The sequence below is a fragment of the Molossus molossus genome, unplaced genomic scaffold, assembly GCF_014108415.1.
Source record: "Molossus molossus isolate mMolMol1 unplaced genomic scaffold, mMolMol1.p scaffold_m16_p_1, whole genome shotgun sequence".
In the NCBI taxonomy this organism is placed as follows: domain Eukaryota; kingdom Metazoa; phylum Chordata; class Mammalia; order Chiroptera; family Molossidae; genus Molossus; species Molossus molossus.
The window spans coordinates 228,356,503-228,372,894 of record NW_023425344.1 but is presented as its reverse complement, the minus strand read 5'-3'; the positions used below and the strand labels follow the sequence as shown (position 1 = coordinate 228,372,894).

The 16,392-nt window shown below is 41.6% G+C and overlaps 1 protein-coding gene across 1 annotated transcript in view; it reads right to left on the bottom strand.

Moving 5' to 3' along the window:
* Positions 1-16,392, bottom strand: part of TTLL5 (tubulin tyrosine ligase like 5) — a 289,229-nt gene that overhangs the window by 236,691 nt on the left and 36,146 nt on the right. The window contains exons 8-10 of the mRNA XM_036262547.1: positions 13,738-13,807; positions 12,976-13,060; positions 421-522 (exon numbers count right to left, since the gene is read on the bottom strand). Coding sequence (XP_036118440.1) covers positions 421-522; positions 12,976-13,060; positions 13,738-13,807 — 257 coding nt within the window. The remainder of the gene's footprint in view (positions 1-420; positions 523-12,975; positions 13,061-13,737; positions 13,808-16,392) is intronic.

Here is a 16,392-nt window from a genome sequence, read left to right as displayed (position 1 = left end):
CTGAGACTGACTTCTCTACTCTCACAACACCCGCACCTGAGACTGACTTCTCTACTCTCACAACACACGCACCTGAGACTGACTTCTCTACTTTCACAACACCCGCACCTGAGACTGACTACTCTCACAACACCCGCACCTGAGACTGACTACTCTCACAACACCCGCACCTGAGACTGACTTCTCTACTCTCACAACACCCGCACCTGAGACTGACTTCTCTACTCTCACAACACCCGCACCTGAGACTGACTTCTCTACTCTCACAACACCCGCACCTGAGACTGACTTCTCTACTCTCACAACACCCACACCTGAGACTGACTACTCTCACAACACCCGCACCTGAGACTGACTACTCTCACAACACCCGCACCTGAGACTGACTTCTCTGGCTCCACGCTCAGGCGCAGCCAGTACCTGACATAGTCTCCACTCTTCTTATTCACGCTGTAGTTCGTTAGGTGCATGAACTGGTTCCGAATGTTCTTTGCTCCTTGATCATATCGCACAGTTGCAAACCTGATGGAAAGGACACAGGTTAAATGCCAGGAACAGAGTTTCAAGGAAATAAAGGCCAGAACTCAGAATCAAGGAGATTTTAATAAAAGGAGGTGACATCATTAATAAACGCTGAGTGCCAACTCCCATGCTAAGTGTTTCATATATAATATCACATTTAATTCGATCCTTATAGCAATTCTCTGAAGTAGGTAATATTATACCTGAGAGAGAGAGAGAGAGAGAGAGAGAAAGAGAAACATCCATGTGAAAGAGAAATATCCATGTGAGAGAGAAACGTTGATTGGTTGCTTCCTGCATGTGCCCCGACTGGGGATCAAACCCACAACCTAGCTATGTGCCCTGACCAGGAATCAAACCTGTAACCTTTTTGGTGTATGGGATGATGCTCTAATCAACTGAACTACCCAGCCAGGGCATTATTAGATCTCATTTTTAAAAACAGGTATCAAACTAAAATATGATCCAGAAAGATTAAATAACTTGTCCAAAATCACAATGACTTCAATACCCATGTTCTCAACCACAAGATGCTGCTTCTCTTCTATGGAACCTTAGGTGACAGGAGGGCAACAGTGAAAGAAGAGTTATTCACAACCTGGGACTGTGTGCAGGATGCTATGGGTGATGTGGCATGAGTTGGTCAAGAACCCCTAGCAAGTGCCTCCGCAGTGCCAGGTGCTAAAGCGTTCTATGGAAAATATTAGACCAAAGGAATAAAAGGAGAGCATAACAGTGTATAAACGTAAAACTCATATCCAAAGAAACAACAGAACTGATCTATAAAGCTCATTTTAAAAAAGCAATGATGTCTATTAACAGCAGACAAAGCCTGAGTTTGCCGAATAGCATAAATATGAGCACAGTGCAGGAAACTAATTTCTGAATTTGGAACAAAGGCAAGAGACAGAGATTAAATATGGAGCCCACTGCAAACAGGGCAGCAATTTGATATCCTGGACTACTGTCAAAAGAAGACCAAAATATAAAATAGATGTGCCTCTGAAGGCAGTAACCAGGGAAAGAGAAAATTTTCCAGTGATGCTCAACATCAACAAAGGGACACTTGAGTCGAACGGTTATGGTACATATCAACCCCTGTTTACATACCACTATAACCATATCACCCTTCACTAAAGTGGTTTTCCCAAGAGGCATATCCAAGTGTGTGAAAAAAAAATCCTGGAAGTCCACAAGTTTATTTTCATATGATTTACAAATTATTTACATATGTTCACTCAGACTATGAAGTCAACATGAATTTTTACCACATTAAAGGTCAGCATTTAAAAATTGCCCTTGTCTCTATTTCTTCTCACCCACCCCCCACTATATTTACTCCCTAATTCCCTGCACAAGAAATTCATGAGCCAAGGAAAGAAAAGTGCAACAACAACAACAACTCTAAAAAACTAAAATAAGCAAACACAAGGCCAGGAAGAAGGATGTGGACAAAGAGAAAATGTTGACCAGATACGAATGGCTAAGGCTCAGGAGTCTGATGAGCATTAAGTCTATACAGAGAGAAACCTCAGATTTCCCAGAAACTTCCAGTAGTTACCACCTAACTTCTGGCCATGTCACTCCAGGGTGAGTAAACCTTGCCTCTTTATACACCAATCTTCCTTCTACAGACTCTCTTCAAGCAAGTGGGAGACAGTCATTCTCTAAATTCTTGTAAAATGCACAGGGGGCCCATGCTGACCCCACAGAGGCTGCCTGCCTCACCCAGACATTACCTCACAGTGACAAACCTCCTACCATCCTCTTCCCCAAAAGAATACCGATTCAGAGGGAGGAGAAACGTTATGCTTCAGAGAAAGCGGATTTTCATCTCTTCTGAATATGAGTACCTAATCTAACTTGGTCAACAACATGACAAGATTGGCAAAAGCCTGGTGGCTAACTGTAACCAAACACACCTGTCTCTCCACACTCCTTTTTTTCAATACGACTGCATCTCGCAAAAGTAGGTTTCTTCTTACCTAATCTTTGTTTTTGCTAGGGAATTTATATTCTGAACCCCAGCACAAACAAAGTGTTTTCTTTGTTGCTGTTGCTGTTGTTTTTAATTACTTGGCCAAGTTTTAAAAATCAGACTTTCCTCCCTCAGCCCCGTGGCAGCCAGGGCTCATGCAAGGAAGATGGCGGGCAGGAGGGGGAGGCAGCCCAGAGGCAGTGAGGCTACCTACGCAGAGTAACCCAGGTGGCCCCACAGGGTTCAGAGTCCACACAAGGAGGGCGTGACTGGGACAGTGACCAGGGAGGTCAGGAGGCTGGCTACATGTGAGGGAACTGAGTAAATAAATAAATTTGTTGAAGATAATAGGAGTCAGAGTTCACATTGTTGGAGAGACTTTTTTTTTATCCTCACCCGAGGACATTTTTTCCATTTTTTGTTCGGATAGAGTGGGAGGGAGAGAGAGAGAGAAACATCGACGTGAAAGGGACACATCAAGTGGCTGCCACCCGCACGACCCAACCAGGGCCGGGGACAAACTGCAGCCGAGGTACATGCCGTTAGCGGGAACCGAACCCGGGTCTCTCTGGACTGCAGGCGGGCGCTCTAACTGCTGAGAAAAACCGGCCAGGGCTGGAGAGATTTTTTAAAAAGAAAGAAGAGCTAGAAAGAATCTTGTAGTTCTGAACTAAAATCGGAGGTATTAGTATAAACTCCTGCTTTGCAATACAGAGCGGGAGCAAAAGTAGGTTTATAGTTGTTTACATGGAAAATAATACAATAAATAATAATACAAGAATAAACTGTGTTTCACGTACTTATAAACCTACTTCTGCCTCACCTGTATGTAGACATAGCAACACATGCAGCAATATAGATGTGAATGTGTATGTACGTGAATGTGACTGTATACACATACCCGTATTTCCTAGGTCTCTCCACTGCAAGGACCTGAGAACAGAGACATCCCATAGCACTGAGCATATCTAGCACCCAGATCTTCACTCCTAAATCCTATTCTCCAATAAAAGTCTCCAGTACTGCCCTGGACAGTGTGGCTCAGTTGGTTGGGTGCTGTCCCAGGCACCAAAAGGTTGCCAGTTCCATTCCCAGTCAGGGTACATGCCCGGGTTGCAGGCTCGATACCCAATAGGGGTGTACAGGCTGCAGCCGATCGATGTTCCACTCTCACATTGATGTTTCTCTTTCTCCCCCACCCCTTCCTTTCTCTCTAAAAATCAATTTAAAAAAGCCAACTAGCCTTGGCAGATTTGGCTCAGCAGTTAAGAGTGCCACCCATAGACCAGAGAGTCACTGGTCTCTCTGGTCAAGGGCACATACCTCAGTTGCAGTTCGATTCCCGGCCCTGGTTGGAGTCATGCGGGAGGCAACCCGTCAATGTGTCTCTCTCACACTAGTGTCTGTCTCTCTCTATCTCTCTGTCTCCCTCTCCCTCTCCCCCTCTCCCTCCCACTCTACCTGAAAATGAACAGAAAAATATCCTCAGGTGAGGATTAAAAAAAAAAAAAGCAACCAGTGCTCCTTAGAGAAAATGGTTGATTCCAGGGCTGCAACATAGAAAGAACAGATGAGCCTGGAACATCTTGTGCTCAAAGAATAGGGGGAACACGTGAAAGGACACAAAAGCCAGCTTAAAGGGGCTCCCATTATCCAAATCTGGGGCAATCTGAGCATCAAAATAAATTATGACAGTAAAGATTATAACTCGTTAAATAAAACAAGGGTCCTCGAGTCCACATTAGTATATATAAATAAATGAGTAAGTGGGAAGAGAAAAAGCTCTTTCTCAGAGTAAAATACCAAATAATAAAAGTAAAAGGAATGATGGAATTAGAAAGTCATCATTTAGCCATCATCATAGTAATAATTCATTCAGGCAAGAAGCATCAACGAATATTAAAATTATTGGGTGAAAATGAGATGAGGAACCAGATTTTACATGGTCTCAAAGTATCTACTCAAAAGATACTTACTAATTACAGAGGGGAAAACAAAGTAAGTTTATAGTGGAGAAATCTGGCAGACACCATCTTCATCAAGTGGTCAAATACCACTAAATAGTTACCATGTGTCATCAGACGTAACGCAATGAGAACAGAGCATCGCTTTTGTGGCATTCTGGCCAAAAACACATAACCTGAGTCTAATCATAAGAAAATATCAGACAAACCCAAACTGAGGGACATTCTACAAAATGACTGGCCTGTAATCTTAAAAAATACTAAGGTCAAGAAAATCAAGGAAAGACTGAGGAACTGCTCCAGACTGAAGGAGACTAAAGAGACATGATAACTAAATACCACATGTGATCCTGGATTGGATCCTTTTGTTAAAAAGAATACTATTAGGACAGTTGGCAAAATTTAAATGTGGTCTGATCTCTAGATGAAAGGTGAAAGGCAATTCTTCACACTAATTTTACAGCTTTTGTGTAAGTTTGAAACTGTTTCAAAATTAAAAGCCTATAATCAAAGGTTACGTTTCTGAATAAAAATCTGGATTTTTCAGCCTCCCTTAAAAATACACACACACACAAAATCTGGCAATACCATCTATCTTAGTCCATTGGGGCTGCTATAACAAAACACCATAAACTGTGTGACTTATAAACAACAGAAAGTTACTTCTCAGAGTTCTGGAGGCTGGGAAATCCAAGATCAAGATGCAGGCAGGTAGACAGCACCTTCCTGCTTGTCCTCACATGGTGGAAAGGGTGAGCAATCTCTCTGGGGTCTCTGTTATAAAAGGGCACTAATCACATTCATGAGAGTTCCACCCTCATGACCTAATCACCTCCCAAAGGCCCCACATCCTGATCCCATCATGTCAAAGGGTAGGATTTCAACATATGATTTTGAGGGCTGGGGGACACAAACATTCAGAGAAATCCAACAATCAAGAGAAGGCTGAGACTAGAAGGGCAGCAACAAAAGAATTAGGAAATCTCACCAAGAACAAAGACATGTCATTAGAGACCAAGGCTAAGATCATCCACACCCTTGCATTCCCAATTACTATGTACACACACAAAAGCTGGACAGTGAAGAGAGAAAGCTGATAGGAAAAAAAATGGATTCATTTGAAATATGGTGTTGGAAGAGAGCTCTATGGATACCCTTGACCGCTAGAGAGACAAACAAGTGGGTCGGAGAGCAAATTAAGCCTGAAACCTCATTGGAGGCTAAACTGAAGCTGTCCAACTTTGGGCATATCATAAGAAAGCAGGGTTCTTTGGAAAAAGCAATAATACTGGGGAAAATAGAAGGCAGCAGGAAAAGAGGAAGACCAAACATGAGCTAAACTGACTCCATGAAAGAAGCCATGGACATGAGTCTACAGAAGCTGAGTAGGGCTGCTGAGGACAGGACATTGTGAACATCATTCACAGGATGCCAGGGGTTGCAGCCGACTCGAGGGCGGGTAACATCCAGACATTCAGACCACAGCACCACCATATACCAGTGACTTGCTGGCACTGAATAGCAAATGCCCTTTAGGTGGGACATGTGATCTCCAGTTCTCCAGTCTCCACCTGGCCAGCTTCTCCAGTGAGTGTCCTCTTGAGCATTTAGGTTTGTGCCTCTTGATTTAGACCTTCACATATCGAATTTCATCCCATTTAGGTCTGAGAGCTTCAACACAATTTCTTTCTTAGAAACAATCTAAAAGGGGTAATTCTCTACTAGGTACTCCAGGACAGAGTCTGCAAATACTTATCCTAACATATACTAAAATTTACTTGATGAATTAAGTCTTGATCCTCCCTCTTAATGAAATTAAAATTTAAGGAAAGCTCTCTTAACAGAACTGTAAAGCCTTGACCTTAAAAAAAAAAAAGTGGGTGGTGGGGATGGATGAGATGAACCAAAAACTTATATGCATATATGCATAACCAATGGACATAGACAACAATGCTAGGGGGATGGGGGTAGTGCCGGATGGGAAGGAGGGTGTCTGGGGGGGGGGGTTGGAGAAACATCTGTAACAAAAATAAATTAATAAAAATTGGAGGGGAAAAAACTGAGGAGGGGGATTCTATTCTCTTTGCCAAATCTGAAACTGGGTACTATTTTGTTACCTATTGATGAATAGAGGACTATATATACCCTTTAAAAAACAAAACACACACAAACACACTGAAACATATAGACATTATCTTTATTCTGACAATAAATTCTTTTTTTTTAAAATCCTTACCCAAGGATATTTTTCTATTTACCTTCAGATACAGTGGGAGGGAGAGAGGGGGAAAGAAAGGGGGAGAGAGAAAAACATCAATGTGAGAGGAACACATTGAATGGTTGCCTCCCGCATGACCCCAACCAGGGCCAGGGATGAACCACAACCGAGGTGCGTGTCCTTGGCCGGAATCGAACCTGCAACTCATTGATCTGAGGGCCGATGCTCTACGGCTGAGCCAAACCAGCCAGGGCTGACAATAAATTCTTAAATCAAAAGCTATATTTCCTTTCCACTTTCTAATGTGTCTTGATGAGAGTCAAGCCAATAGTAATAATTCGTCCCAAACTCTTGAGTCTGTGTGAAGGAAGGATTTTAATGTTAGACATATCTCAGTACTTGATAGGCACTGACTGAAACTGCATCTGAGCTGCTTGTTCCAGGATCTTTGCCACAGGAAGAAAAGCAGATAGTGAGATCTTTTACACTCTCTTCCCCATTCAAAAACTATGTTGTTCTAAGAATACAAGACCATAGTGAGAGTCGCAGATAGTCTAGATGTAGGACAATTAGCCAACCCCTCGCCGACACTTACATATCGGAACAAATATTCACCACACAGATACAAAGAAAAGAGGCCAGCCCCGGTCCATGAGTTATCTTTCAGCAGGTGAAGCCATTCAGAGCCAGAAAGGCCCAGAGGATGAAGAGACAGCACCTCAGGCAGCCCTGCCAGGAGCCACTGGGTTTCATCCTCGGCTGACCCAGAAAAATCTTATGGAAGAGAACAAGAGGCCCACGAGCTCTCTGATCTGCTGTCAACCAGCTGCAGCCCGGAGCCTGCCAAGTGCTGCAGTGACTCGGCAGCGCCCCACGGAGCCGTCTGGGAGGGGATTACCAGCCTGATCCCCTGTCTTTCGAGCCAGAAATGACTCAAACTTCACAAACAGCAAGGGCCTGCCAGGGAGGGTGACAATGAGCACCGGAGAGGGCTTTCTCCCCCTCGCTGGTGTCTCTTCGCCCTTCTTGCTGCTGTGGCAGATTCTGGACAGTGTACAGCCTGTGAGGTAATATGAATTCCTTGGCAACCAGCAAGTACCTGAATTCTTTCAAAACCACAGGAATCCAGCAGAGAAAAGGTAAATATCCCCGCGGAGCCAGTGTTAATTAGCAAAGAAGGCTACTGAAGGAGGAACTGGGGGCAGGGAGCAAGGGGAAGGCATGGCAAAGGCTTCGGGTCTTTTCTGAATTTCCACTGACCAACATGGCGGAGGCCGAGGGCAGGCCCCGGGCCACTGTCCTCCTCTCGGCAGCACAGCGTGGGTGGACCTCTCCCAGGTCCCTGGGGGCGCACCCTCACTTCACCCCAGTGGCTAGTGCTACCTATCTTTGGGTCTCTGACAACACATTTAGTTTTCAACTCAATTTTGTTTTAATTTTTTTAACTTTCCATTTTTCCTGTTTCAGTGAACATTTGGTTATTAGCTCTGTCTCAAAAAAGGCCCCATCAAATTGTTTAGACCACATATTGGATCCACCTAAAACTGTAAAATCCAGGACAAAGTCTTTTTGGATTCCCCCTCTGACAGGAAAAAGAATCTACACCCTTTGGTAGAGAAGGCCACCCTCTCTGGAAAGTGAGTGTCCCCTGCTGGTGCAAAGCGGCAACACACACAGCAAACTCAACAGCAGGGTGGACCTCTAGGGCAAAATGCTGGACCCGAGGCCAGAAAGACAGTTTTCTAAACGCCTCAACATTTTGCCCATGTATTAAACAAAAAATAAGAGTTTCCCTACTTCCTATGTTAATGAAACAACACAAATTGCAATTAACACAGAAACAAACTATTAAGGATCTTTTTCTTCAGTAACTTTAAGGTAAAAATTTACAGAAAATACTTACTTCATAAACTGTCTTAAAAAAATGAACCTAATCTTCCTGCCATCTAAGATTTAATTTGAGGCCTAAAACAGAAGTGACTGCCCTGGCCAGTTTGGCTCAGTGATTAGAGCGTCGGCCTGCGGTCTAGAGAGACCGGGATTCGGTTCCCACTAAGGGCATGTACCTCGGTTACAGTTTGTCCCCAGCCCTGGTTGGGTCGTGCGGGTGGTTACCACTCAATGTGTCCCTTTCACATTGATGTTTCTCTCTCTCTCTCTCTCTCTCTCTTCCCCCCACTCTATCTGAACAAAAAGTGGAAAAATGTCCTCGGGTGAGGATAAAAAAAAAACAAAAAAAAAAAACAGAGGTGATACAGGATAAGGACATTCTTTTCTAAAGAAGGAAACCAATTATGTGTGTTGCCAATTTGGTCTCTTTACTGAAGATTATGGTTTTCCGTGTTGAGCCTTGAAGTAAAATGGCTTAATGATCTCATCCCAAACTGATTATCTTTAGTAATGTCTACATAAGACACCCGTGACCCAAGATTACTGGAGGCTGCAGTTCTGGAGATGCCATAGACTATTGTTGAATGTAATGACACAGTCGAGCAGATCCTGAGGATTACAAGAAGCAGATGAATGCCAAGATACACAGTGAGTTAAGACAGGAATACAGGCACGTGGAAGTTATTGTGTAGAACAATGTGCCCTCGCAGGACTCTGGCTAACAGCCTGTGATCATATACTGTCCTTCTGTAAAGCTTTTATATTCACCTATACTTTTTTTTCCCTTCACCTATACTTTTAGATAAACTTAGACAAAGCCCTGAAAATTCATATTTCTTGGTTCAATTTGGCCTGAGCTTTTAGAAAAGCCATTCTCCAAATTAATCTAAGAAAAAGCATGCAGTTTAAAATATACAGGGGTGGTCAAAAGTAGGTTTACAGTTGTAATACAAATAAATATTACAACAATTAATAAGTAGTAATATAAAAATAAACTCTGGCCTGGCCAGTGTGGCTCAGTGGATGAGCATCGACCCATGCACCAAGAGGTCACCAGTTTGATTCCTGGTCAGGGCACATGCCCAGATTTCGAGCTCAGTCCCCAGCGGGGGGCATGCCAGAGGCGGCCAATCGATGTTCTCTCTCATCGATGTTTCTATCTCTCTCGCACTCTCCCGCCCTCTCTCTCTAAAAACTCAATAAAGGAAAATAAATTTTTAAAAAAAGAATAAACACTGTTTTGTGTACTCACACCTGTAAACCTACTTTTTCCCCCTTGTATATATACTGTTTTCAGTGAAGGCAAAAAAAGCTACCCAATGCAGTGGATTCTGACTTCTGGCACACACCTAGTAGCCAAAGCATTTGCATATCTGTAGTATATTTTATAATAAACACTGGTACTGCTCTCAATTTGTGTCTGAACCATTGAGGTTTTACAGCTATGCCGAATTTTACCAATACAGAGGGCTATTGTGAGTGAAATGTCTTTCAAATAATATGCAAAACATGTTGGTATAATATTCTTGAGAACAGTGAGTGTAACCTTGAGGTCTTTTCCCTATTCAAGAAGTCCAACTTTGGCAGGACACAGTCACTCCTAAGAACAAAACAGGAGACATGCCGGGATGAGAATGAGTGGAGGGAGGAGGAGGAAAAAGCTCATGATACACAAGAGAGAAAACTCAGATATCTCAAATTACAAAACTGAAAACCCTCAGTACCTTATACACCTAAGTAGAAGGGGTATATTTTACCTTCTTTCTGTTCTAGATAATACGGGGACTTAGCTTTTAAACCTATACTTCAAAGTATGAGAGCACTTGTCAACAAACACTACAGAAAACTTCTTGCCTATCAATCTAATTAGAGCTAGTATTCAGCCTTTTACCTGAAAACTCAGAAATGTTTTTGTTGTTCCTCCTCAATTTTGAGGAAGGAGTGAAGACAGGAAATATATAAGATGGAGTCACTTTAACCAAGCTGCTAAAACTATTAGCACTATGAAGACTGAGGCACGAGGAAAGACTCTATTCTTGCTCTAACTGGCCTGGGAAATTTAAAAATTTTGAACTTTCCAGCCCTGTGTCAATGTCTGCATATACATCTGGATATACACCAGACCTCCAGATAACCCTCTGATTATCCCCCTGAATGACTCATGTATCCAGACCACCTGACATCCATTTTCTAGACCACTGGATGTGACCAGACCTCCTGGTGTCCGTCTTCCAGATCACCTGGCATCCATCATCTAAGCCACCTGACATCTGAAAGATAACCATCCTGGACCAAACCTAGGGCTAAGAATGCAGGACTAATAATTCTCAAGAGTGTACTTTTTACTATAAGCACTCTTAACTTTTCTTTCTTCTTTGGAACACTTCTGGGTTTTTGCCTAGCTGTGCTCCACATTTGCAAACTCTAAGACCCTTGAATAAATATTTATCATTTATTTCTACCCAAAGCGTCCATATTCTTTTTTAGTTCAACGGACAGTTTTCAAGGAACAAGACGCCAGAACTAGGGAGCTTCAGCAGCCTCCAGTGTTCCTAAGGCTCATACAGTAACTTGTAGTTAAGAATATGACAGGGCTTGTAAGTGCTGTCGCTGCCACCTAGAGGTGAAGGGAAGAAACAGTTCAACCTGCCAGAATCTGGTTAGCCCACTCTCTCTCTTAGATTGTAGTCACAGGATGCAGAAAAGAATTTGAGTATAGAACATAATTAAATCATCATTCTAAAATAATAGTTGTCAGAGTACTGTAATATGTGTCAAAGCACCTATACTTAAATAGGTAGGCTTCTTTTAACCATTGTATTTCCCATCTTCGAAGTGCATTTTCTAAAATAAAAAACACAGCCCTGGCCAGATTGGCTCAGTGGTTAAAGTGTCAGCCCATGGACCAGAGTCCCGGGTTCAGTTCCCACTAAGGGCACATACCTCAGCTGCAGTTTGTCCCCAGCCCCAGTTGGGGTCGTGTGGGTGGCAACCAGTTGATATGTCTCTCTCACATCGATGTTTCTCTCTCTCTCTTCCCCCCCTCTCTCCCTCCCGCTCTATCTGAAGATAAATGCAAAAAATAAAAAACACAGTCCAACCAGTGTGGCTCAATGGTTGAGCGTTGATCCACGCACCAAGAGGTCGCCAATTTGATTCCCACTCAGGACATATGCCCAAGTTGTGGGCCCGGTCCCCAGTGGGGACATGCAGGAGGTGGCCAATCGATGTTCTCGCTCATTGATATTTCTCTCTCTCTCCCCCTCTCCCTTCCTCTCTCTCTAAAAGCAGTAAAGAAAATAAGTTAAAACAACAACAACAACAAAACACATATAGACCAAATTTTTAGCTTGTCATGAATGCTCACAGATTGCAAACTACTTCTAAACTGCTAATGTTGTGTAAGGCCACCGTGCATAAAAGGAACTCCAGGGAAAGCTACCTGGTTTAAAATAAATGAAATACATACATATATATATATATATATACACACACACACACACACACACACACACACGTTGGGGCAAATTAGGTTTAGAGTTGTGATTATGTGAAACACGGAGTCTATTCTTATATTAATTACTGTATTATTTTCCATAAAAACAACTGTGAGCCTACTTTTGCCAACCCGTGTGTGTATGTGGGGAGGAGTTTACTTTTATGGGGTAAGAACGTAAGGAAAGTTATATACTTATTTTAAACAATTTAAAGGATCTATGAAAACATTGTCACCTCTAAAATTATCTGGTTATGAAAAGCAAAAACTTCAAATTATAACTTGAACTTAATTTTATAAGTCACATCACCAAAAAACATAAAAATACCTGAAGAAAATAACCACTGTAAAGTATATTACTTGTGGGTGGGGGGAAAAAAAAAAGCAGCTTATACCTCCTAAATACAAGCGGGCATGAAACGGCTCAGACCTGGAGCTCTGGAGTCAGACCTATGAACCCCAACTCCTGCTCCACTACCAACCAGCCGGATGTCCCAGAAGAATGACTTCAAGTTCCCTTACTTCGCTAACCCTCAATTTCCTCAACTGCAAAAATACATCAACCATAAGGTTATTGTGAGCATTAAAATAAATGTCTGGTATACAACAGATAAATAAATGTGGGTTTTTTTTCCTTCTAGATCACTCTGAAGAACAATGACAAATTATCTTAATTACTCTAGGGTCTTCACAACAATTGCCACTGCATGAAAATACAATATGATTGTGGATCACTGCTGGGAAAGGAGTAAACATATACATGCTAGGTCATACGTGTGTTTATGTAAAGTAAACTGAAGACCATCTGTTTCCCTGAGTTCAACTCAACAGAAAGAAAAAGCCTGATCTTAATACATTCTATAATGGGTCCACTCTAATGAACACCCTCCCTCCAAATGTCTCTTACCTAGCCAATCCTTCTTCATAGAGGTAGATGACAAGAGGATCATAGGAAGTCACAAGCACATAGAGGCGGACATCAAACTTGAAATCTAGAGAAAGAAAAATTGAATTCACAGGAAAAACTAAGTTTATATGTTTTCTGTTACAGACTGAATAGAACAATGTAACAAAGAAACAAGAAATAGCCTTCCTTTCCCCACAAAATATACACTGCCACACACCTTGCCTTTTGAGGGGAAATAATAATTATATATTTCATACACATATATAAAATGAGAATTTATATATATATACTGTACAGTTTATATATATATTTGTTATTATATAATCTATAAAGTACTTTCTCTTTTATTATTTCATTTCATCTTCAAAATAATCCCATGAGGAAGGTAAGGAACCAGCCTCAGTTCTAAAGCCACAGTTGCCAAGAATTTCACATTAGCTTAATAAAGACTTACTAGCGAAGACTAGGAGAATGTTAAAAAATTGAGCAAGATATTGTTCAGTGATTACCAGAGGGAAAGGGGGGAGGCAGAAGGTAGAAGACAGTAAAGGGGTGATACATGGTAATGGAAGGAGACTTGACTTGGGGTGGTGAACACACAATACAATACACAGATGATATATTATAGAATTGTACACCTGAAACCTATATAATTTTATTAACCAATGTCACCCCAGTAAATCCAATAAATACACTTAAGAAACAAAAATAAAATTTAGCAAGATCTAACCCAATCCAGCCAAGGGCCTAATCACAACTCACCATCTATGAGCAGGGGGTTGTTAATATAACGGGAAACCAGGATGTTCTCTTCCAGGGAAATCTGGTTTGGCTATTAAGAAGAATGAAAGGACAGAAATGTAAAGGAACTGTAACTTACAATATGGGAACAAAGTTCTTAACCTTTTAGGAATGATAATGTAGAAAACTAAAACTCTAACAACAGTTTTCCTCCAAGCTACTCATATATTCAATTGGCCACATAACATACCACTTCCATAAACACTGTAGGTATCCAATTACAACGGGGAAAAATAAATTTACACAGCATCTCTCACATAATAAAGTCTAAACAGCTTTAGAGATTTATATACATGATATTAATAGTCACATGCCAAGAAAATAAAAGCTACTTACAAATAAAAACTTACTTTCTCCCAAATGTAAAATATGATGCAAATTTTAAAATGTTAACATTATTATTAAATGAAGGCTTTCATTAAGTTGCTTAGAGAATTTATAGATCTTTCCCCTGTGAAATGGGATGGATGTTTCCTTGACTCACTCAATGGTACTTGCTAAGCCACTGTATGTAAAGATGGAACTAGATACTTAAATTTTTTTTCAATGATAAAAGAGCTGTTTTTACAGTAAGTAATTATAAGTATTGCTGGATACCATATAAGGCACTGAGGAATAGTAATGAAGTAAACAGATATAATCCCTGCCCTCAGAGCCTAATTCCTATTCCCAAAGAGTTTAATATTTAGGTAGAGGGATGGCAAAATATATAACTTAAAAGGACACAAAGCAGCATATCTACAAGTGGAAGATGTGAGGATGCGAAGGGGAAGGGCAAACCAGTAAGAGGGATAGAGAGGGAAGGCTTGTCCTAAAAGAGCAGGTGCAGAGGTGAGTGCTGAAAGCTGTCAAGCACATGGTGGAAGGGAAAGGGGGCATCATGGGAAGACGGCATGCACAAAGCCCAGAAGAATGGAGGGTGGGCAGATTCACTGACCTGGGCTAAAAGACTGAACTGAGAAATAATGACAGATATGGTTAGACAATTAGAAGGAAGGGACTCCACTGACTAAGGAATCTGAACCCCTGGAAAGGGTAGTTTAGGTTGAACATAGTGTGAAACAGGAAATTATTGTGGAGTCCTGATTAAGAAAACAGTAAGATTAAAATATATGAAATAGCCCGGCTGGTGTGGCTCAGTGGTTGAGCATCAACCCATGCACCAAGAGGTCGACCGTTCAATTCCCATTCAGGGCACATGCCCAGGTTGTGGGCCCAATCCCCAGTGGGGAGTATGCAGGAGGCGACCAATCAATGTTCTCTCTCATCAATGTTTCTCTCTCTTCCTCCCCCTTCCCCTCTAAAAATCAATAAAAAAAAATTTTTTTAAAGAAAAAAGACAGTAGTCAGCTGGAAATTACTACAATCCATATAGGACAAAGTACTCCAAAGGGAAGTGGCTATAATAACTGTGATGGCCCTGACCAGTGTGCCTCAGTTGGTTGAGCGTCATCCTGAGTACCAAAAGGTCACTGGTTCGATTCCCAGTCAAGGCACATGTCCAGCCTGTGGGTTTGGTCCCTGCTTGGGGTAAGTGAAGCAACAGATAGATGTTCCTCTCTCACATAGATGTTTCTCTCTCTCTCTCTCCCCCTTCCTCTCTCTCTAAAATCAATTAAACATATTTAAAAACAATAATAACAACTGTGATGATAATAGCTACAGTAGCAGCAACAGAAATAACTATTAATATCTGCTGCAAAATATAAAATTTTTATAAATGTATTGAACACTTATGTGTGTTTTTCTAATTCTTCGCAAGCATTATTTTGTTTAATCCTACCTAACTCCATGAGGTAAGTATATCACCACCCAAAATTTAAAGATGAGAAGAGTAAGGAAGGGTCAGGAACCTGCTCAAAATCACACAGCTAATAAGTGATCAAAAGTAGCATTTGAACCCAGGGGTTCTGCCTCAGAGGCTTAACTCTTAAGCACTGCTCACATCTTTCCCCCAAGTTCTGAACTAAAAATAACTGCCCCCCCAAATTCAAAAGTCTTTATAATAATGCATTTTCTATCCCAAACACCATAGTTAGCATAGAAGAGGGATCATTTTGTGACACATAACATACAACCACGATGAGCAACTCCAGAGTCAGGATAATGAGACCCCCCTCTCATTTCCCACCACTGCTATCTCAAACTCAGGACACAACTTTCACAACCCATGCATCATACAGACACTATGACACCAGTACTGATTCACACTCATGAACTCAGTCACCCGCACCATTTCCTGACTCCCTTACATTTCTTAATCAGTTTTTCACAATACTATCTCAGTTCTGAGTCAGCCTGGTAAAAACTGATACAATCATGGTACAAAGCAGCAAGCAGCAGGCTGTGCTCCAAAACTAAGCAACTGCAGCTCTCTTCCCAGTGAGTTAACACCTACAAGCTACAATAGCAGTATGGCCACTCAACTTTCCTCCGAGCCAGAGAATACCCTGGGTACAGTCTTCACTAAATGTCCACGGCCACTTCCTCTCTTTCCTTCTTCGTCACACTTATATGTCCTTTGAGTTATTCATAAAGTGATCTCTTACATTATTTGTTCAGTGGTCTGTACCTCTCATTTTTATCTGCATTAGGAATCAAACTGCCAGCTCAGGG